We start from the raw sequence: 7,135 nt of genomic DNA on the forward strand, positions 1-7,135 counted from the left end.
CCCGGTGTGGATTTACTCACCGCGGCGGTCGAACAATACCGCAGCACAGCCGGACCACGTCCCGCACACACCTGCTGTAAACCGGGGGTTAGACTGGTTATTGGGACATGAATGTAAACAGTAGAGCTAAACAAGTTCTAATGTCAAATTCAAGTAAGTTTAATGTTGGGTCTTGTGTGCATGGTTCAAATTATATGGGCTCAGTTCTCCTGAAAAGCAGATGACCTCCACCAAAGATATTCAGCTGAAAATACTCCTTTTACCAGTTATATTTAATTTTTCCATAAGATTCCCAATGTTTCCTAAAAGAAGTAACATTAATATGTCAGCGTTGTGTATTTGTTTATTCATTTATTTTAATTATTTAAACTTCCAAAGGATGCAGGTGATCCGTTCCACTTCTTTCACCAAAGTGGACATCAACATTGTGTGTTTGTTGTGTATCATGCACCACCAATACAGAGACCACTCAATGCACTTTTTGTAATTGTTAGCAGAGCCTTCTGTCTCAATATGAAATGTTTCTGACTGGATCAGCTGCATAAAGAAGTACTCGAAAGTTTTTGGCAGTAATTTTTCTTTCTTTTCTTTTTTTGACTCACTGGTGTGCAAATATATATATATAAATATAATTATGCATGTGAATTGATTTGCAAAATGGAGGTGAACGCCCAAAAATAAGGCTCCCATTAAAGTCCCTGTGTAAATCGAGCTCTGCTGTGGACTTCAGATATGTACTGCATAACTCTTCAACTTGGCTTCTCACCCGTGTTGGGTGGTAACATGTTACTGCAATGCCCTTACTCTTGTCGGTAACTAACACATTACTCTTTAAATAAAGTAACTGAGTTACGGTTACCCTATGGAGGGTTACTCCGTTACTAGCTAAACTAATTAATTTCGGCCAGCAGCTGTGAGCTTCTTCCTGTTTCCAGCGGTGATGAAGCAACAACACGGGCAGTGCTGCATCACCGCTTGTTGGGCTTGTTTTTCTGTGAAGTCACTTGTAAATATTGTTAGACGTGAGTTTTTGGGCTTGTTTTCTTGAGTGTACTTGCTAACTCAGGCTTCCTGATTCTCTCACAGCTGACCTCAAAACAAACCCTACAGTCCTTTTTATTAGGAACTAGTGTCCACAGCACCGTTTCCTTGGTTACCCCGTGATTCAGAACACACGCACAGACACACACACACACACACACAGACATACACACACACACACACACACACACATACACACATACACACACACACAACTTGAGAGAAAGACAGTGACAACGGCTGTGATTATCTAAGAAAATATGTAAATAAAAAAAGTAGAAGAAAGATGGTGCATTGGAGGGCTCAATATGCAGCAGTGATTTCATTTTTAAGTAGCGGTTAAATTATTTTGTTTTTTAATAATCTGCTGGCCTGACTTAAATAAACTAGTGTTGAAAAAGTGGTTGTTTTATATGTTGCACAACACTGTAATTAAGTTATGAGGAAATTAGCGGGAGAATTTTAAAGAATGTTTTTTCACAAATGTTATTTTAACAGTAAAGGATTACTTTTTAGTTTAAGTAATCAATAAAGTCAATGATTTAATTTTTGGATGAAGTAATTTGTAACTGTAACTGTAACTTCTTTTTTTCAGTAACTAGCACAACATGCTGAAGAAATCTAAACAGCCTGAGTTGTCCTGGTGTCCAGCAGTCATGTTTTAGTGATGATGGCAGCACAGTTAGCCAGATAGCTGTCAGGTTTGCAAGCTAGGTAGTTTGCCACTAAGATAAATGTGCTATAACATTTATACCACAGCGATGTGAGAGACAAAAATACAGAAAAAACATACCATTTCACAATTCTGTCTTCACATTGTCTCCCAAGTTGTTTTACAGCTTTCATGTTTTTACAAGCAAGACTACTTTTGCTTTACACACTTTAAAAAAAAATATGTGTTAAGGCTGTCAAAGTTAATGACACATTATTGCAAATTTCTTTTAACGGTGCTATTTTTTCAAGGAGTGATGTAGAAATAGGGTTGTGGTTCTGAAGGGGAAATAGACACAGAATGCCTCTTTTACACAAACAGTTTAGCTTTACAGCTCTGCCACTTAGTCTGGACAAGACTAAGGTCATTTTTATCTGCTGTGGATGTGAACTGCATTACCATGGTAGTACGTCGTGTCTCAAATACCACCTGCTGTGCAGCAAACAGCTGATTCAGAGGGCTTCCTCCTCCTCTAAAGACAGTCCATGATGGAGCTTCCAGCATAGACGTCCTGATGATTCTACAAGCAGGAACCTTTCCACAGCTGATCTGGATAAACTAAAGAAGTTGGAAACGGTGCTGGAGCCCTGCAGGAGATTCACTCCTGTTTATGCGTTTGTTTCTAGATGAAGGTGAGGCTGGTGGTACGAGTGCATGTAAAGGGGGTTATGTATGTGTGTGTGTCTTTGGCTCAGAGTCCAGGTTACATCACAGATTATCAAATATATGCACATGCATGGCTACCACTTCAATAACCACGGAGAAAGGATGTGAAAAAAAATGAAATGATAAAGCTTTATTCAAGTGAAACTGGAATGTAAAGAATTCCAATGAATGTAAATTTACAGAAGGCAGTGGAATATAATTTGATATAAAACATTTTCATTGTGCATAAATAGTTAAATAATGCACCCCTGGAGTTTTAAAGCAAAGCAAAATCCAGTTTGGTTAAATAAATAAAAGTAAAGCAGGGTTTATTTAGGGACATGGTCTATAAAGACCTTTATAACCACATATTGATAATCTCTTTATAGTAACAGTTCAAGATTTGATCTGCACACACACTATCCCTATGGGTAAGTGTAATTTCACGTTACCATCATGACATGAAAAAGTGCTTTATTGGATGTCATTGCAAATTGGAAATAGAAAAAAACCAAAACAACTATTCTTAGTCTATAAAACTCCTAATAGCGTTGGCCAATGGACGGTTATTTGAAATGGAACGCATCCCATTGATGATAGCCCAAAACAGGATTGGAACATGCCATGAACCAGGGGCGGATCTAGAAAAATATTTACAGGGTGGCAAGAGGGGGGCAGGAATTTTTGAGGGGTGGCAACCTACATCAGATGCATATGAACAGTTATCGTAGTTTGATGAGAAATAGACAATATACAATGAAGTATTCCTGCTTGCAGGACTTAGTACATAACCTAGGGCATATATTCTACATGTAGGCTGCATTTTTACAAGAAAAGACTATCCGAGGAAAAACTTACCCACGATCAATAGACTGTATTATGGTCAACATAAATACACAATGGAAATAAATGGGTCATGGCACTTAAACAAGGCACTGGACATCACTTTATTACACACAAAACACAAATAAATGTTCATATACAAAAAAAAGACATTCATTACCAGTGAACATATGACGTTGTCATGCTTATAACAGCTGAATGCGGCGATTTCCATGCTGCTCAGCAAAACGCTTTACAAATTTTTCGAGATCCAATTCTTTTGTGCGTTTTGATTCAATGCTGAGTACAGCCAAATTTGATAGTCTCTTTTCTGTCATAGTAGACCGCAAATAAGTCTTTATGAGCCTTAGAGATGAAAAACTCCGTTCACAGGATGCACTGGATACAGGCAAAACAACAGCTATTTTACACAGCCTGAACAACTCAAAAAAAACATCCTGGTATGGATCCAAAAACTGGGTAAACTCCATCAGAGTGGTAGGACTCTCCTTTTCCCCCTTTTTTCTGTCTAGTACTCTCTTCGTCTGATGTAACTCGTGTTTGAGATCCTCTATATTTGAGCCATAAGCATTAGCTAATAACAGGACAGCCTCCTCTGTCAAAAAAGTTGGACTGGATGGATTTAGTGCCTGGACACCCTGCATGATGTTACAGTTCGTGTTAGAAAATCTTCTTCCTATTTCTTCAATCATGTTATCCAGAACTGGATAATACACAGAGACACAAAAAGTATCTTTGCTATCTGGAACTACATGCTGCCCCAAGGTGGAGTTGATGACACTACCCTGAAGTACCTTTGTCGTCTGTCTTGGCCTCTTTGATTTTCTCTGAGTTATATCAATGTTACTTTGTTTACATAAATCAAGTATTTCAGTCCACATTTCATCAAAAGAGGTTTGACTACGATATGTCACCAATGTCTCTTTGAGTGCTTCAATAAGCTCAACAGCCTTAGCATAGTCCACTGTTTTAGACTGGAGCATGTCTGACAAAAATTTGGAGTCACTCAGGACCTTTCTGAAAAGAACAAGAGAGCCAGCAAAATTGAGATCTATCTGAGCCAGTATCCCTCTTGCTTCAACTGCTCTTTGTGGATGGTTCTCAGATCCAATCTCTTCAAGAACCTGTACTACTGCAGGCAACCTGTCCATAACACTGCGACATGCTATGTGCCTACATGCCCAACGTGTATCACTTAGCTTTTGGAGTTCCCTTGGTGCACCATCAAACATCTCACGCTGCACTTCCAGCCATTTGTTATGTACATAGGACCCTGAAACGAATACATACAATCGTTCCAACAATGAAAAGAAGTTTCCTGCATCTGGCACACTTTTTACAGTGTCCACTATAACTAAGTTTAAGCAGTGTGCACTACAGTGAACATAGAAGGCATGTTTGGCTACTTCTTTTATTTTTGCTTGGACACCTGCATGTGCCCCGCGCATCACTGCTGCACCATCATAGCCCTGGCCCACAAGGTTTTTCTTGTACTGCAGCCCATGCCTCTCAAGGAAGTTAATAATCTTACAGCTTAAGGCAGCAGCATCCAAGTGTTCTGCCACATCAAACTCCAAAAAACTCTCATGAACCATACCATTATAATAATATCTCAAAACAAATGACATTTGCTCCTTTTTCTGAACATCTTTAGTTTCATCAACAATAACTGAAAACTGCTTGCTCGTTTTAACCTCCTGTATGATTGTTTCCTTAACCATTGCAGCCAGGCATTCAAGGATTTCATTTTGTATTGTTTTACTTGTGTATTTTGCATTTTTTGCATGTTGTTCAAGTCTTTTTTTAATGATTGGGTCATGGTTACCCAGTAGGTCTAGCATAGACAGAAAAACACCCTTTTGTTCTGAGTCTTGAGACTCCCTGTGACCCCTCTGCGCTATGTTTTCTGTGACTGTTAAAACTAAAATTTCAGCAAGTGTTTTAATGTAGTGCTGATTTTCAGCCACCTGCTTCTTTTTTTGTTCATCCATTCTCCCAAACATTGAGCTGTTTTTATCCATGTTTTTTTTGTTTTCTGTCCATGCAAACATTGCATTGATGTGGCATTCAGATCTTGCATGTGAAGCAAAACCACTGTCTTTCATTGTGGCTTTTTTCCAATTTCGATATCCATCAAATGAAGTAAACACAGTCTTGGGAGTGTCTGGGAGGGAAAAATGCCTACAGGCAAAACAGTAGGCTGCATCCTTGGATTGAGAATACTCTAACCAAGGGTTAGCTTGGTACCACTCACTCCGGAAGCTTCTCCTGGCTCCTCCCTGGAGAGTCTTTGGGAAACTCTCTCTCTTTGGCTGTGTTGGTACTTCACATCTGGACTTAGATACATCTAGAAATGATGAGGAGAAGGTTCAAACTACACTGCATCTGCACTGATTTAACAACTTGACAACTGAAAACAATTCATTATAACCTCCAGACTGTGTAAACACACACACTAACATTTCAGCCTGGAAGAGTATTTGTTGGTTTGTTCGATTTTGGAATTTGAACCTGAGCAATAGATCTAAAATACATTGTAAACAAAATATTCATATTCTGTTACCATCTGATTATACTTTAACATTTAAACGTTTTCTCAAGTATTTATATTTAAGTGAACATATTTGAACATATTTGAAGAAGTCAAAGCAATATCTGTTAAAATGAATAACAGTAAATTGTCCATTTTTGTAATTTGTCCTTTTTAATATGTAACTTCGGATTCTATGCAGAAACAATTTCCTTACCATGTGGACCAGCTCTACTGAAGGTTGCTGGTGATGGCTCAGGCACTGTTCTTTCCCTTTCACTTTGCTGTTTCTTTGCTTTCTCTTTTTGGTGGTGCTTTCCTTCCTCCAAATGTTCTCCCACCTCCTCCTGTCCCTGGTCATCTATGTTACGTTTTTGTTGCTCTTCTCTCTCTCCCTCCAGCTCATCTTTATCTTCACCCTCTACTTCCACCTCATGCTTGTCATCTCTTTCTCCTTCAACGTCTCCTCTCTCGCCTTCCACCTCATCTTCATCCTCTCTCTGGCCTTCCACCTCATCTCCTATGTCTGCCTCGCTCAGTTCATTGTCTATTTCTCTGGCCTTCCTCTTTGGTGTGAAAAAACTGTATATACTTCCTTTTCTCTTCATTTCTGTAAGATCCAAAGTAAATTTACTAGGTTTCCCTTTACAGACACTAAATCAATAAAAGCAATAAAATCATTTATAGCCTACAAAAAAATGCCATTTACATTATATGTATAGGTAGTCGGGCTTTCACTTAACAACAAAAATGTTTTCAAGTTTCAAGTTCAAATTTAATTTAAAATGACGTGTAATTCGTTCAAACAACGTTAAATAATTTAACATAATTTTCTAACCGCCATCAGCTCAGCGGTCAACAACCCCGTATTTTCACCCCATGCTAGCAAATATTCTATGAAAAAGTGACAGCCCTAGGTAGCGAAATAATAATGTAAATCTGATTTTTGTCATCTCAACGCCAGAATCACAACGTGTAGTCGCATTTTGCTTTCCTTATTATTTTGTAATTTGATAGATAATCAGTTTTTACCTCTTTCCTTATGTCTTCCCCCTCGACTCCTGGCTCTCTGGTTTCGCGCTGCTCCAAACAAAGCAGTCTTGTGCCGCTCTCGCGCGCTCGCGATCTCTCGTGCTGCATTCAATGTCGTCGGACATCGGAGCTTCTTACTCGTAAATGTTAAATTTGCCGTATCGTTTCGATCAATTCATCGCCGCCAAATGGGGTGGCAGCAGGGGTGGCAAGGGTTTATTTTAGGGTGGCATTTGCCACCCTATGCTACCCCGGTAGATCCGCCCCTGCCATGAACATAGCATAGCAAACACAATCTTGCAAGACCTAAGAAAATGTTTGTAAATGTAAAA

At 39.0% G+C, this 7,135-nt stretch overlaps 1 protein-coding gene across 1 annotated transcript; it reads right to left on the reverse strand.

Moving 5' to 3' along the window:
- Positions 1-3,426: 3,426 nt before the first annotated feature.
- LOC121649871 (zinc finger MYM-type protein 1-like) lies at positions 3,427-6,845 on the reverse strand. The gene is made up of 3 exons (XM_042000970.1): positions 6,804-6,845; positions 5,989-6,381; positions 3,427-5,588 (listed from the first exon to the last, which is right to left on the reverse strand). The coding sequence occupies exons 2-3, from the start codon at positions 6,377-6,379 to the stop codon at positions 3,427-3,429; spliced, it is 2,553 nt and encodes an 850-aa protein (XP_041856904.1). The 5' UTR covers positions 6,380-6,381; positions 6,804-6,845.
- Between the last annotated feature and the right edge of the window lie 290 nt (positions 6,846-7,135).

The sequence above is a fragment of the Melanotaenia boesemani genome, chromosome 12 (genome assembly GCF_017639745.1).
Source record: "Melanotaenia boesemani isolate fMelBoe1 chromosome 12, fMelBoe1.pri, whole genome shotgun sequence".
Classification (NCBI taxonomy): domain Eukaryota; kingdom Metazoa; phylum Chordata; class Actinopteri; order Atheriniformes; family Melanotaeniidae; genus Melanotaenia; species Melanotaenia boesemani.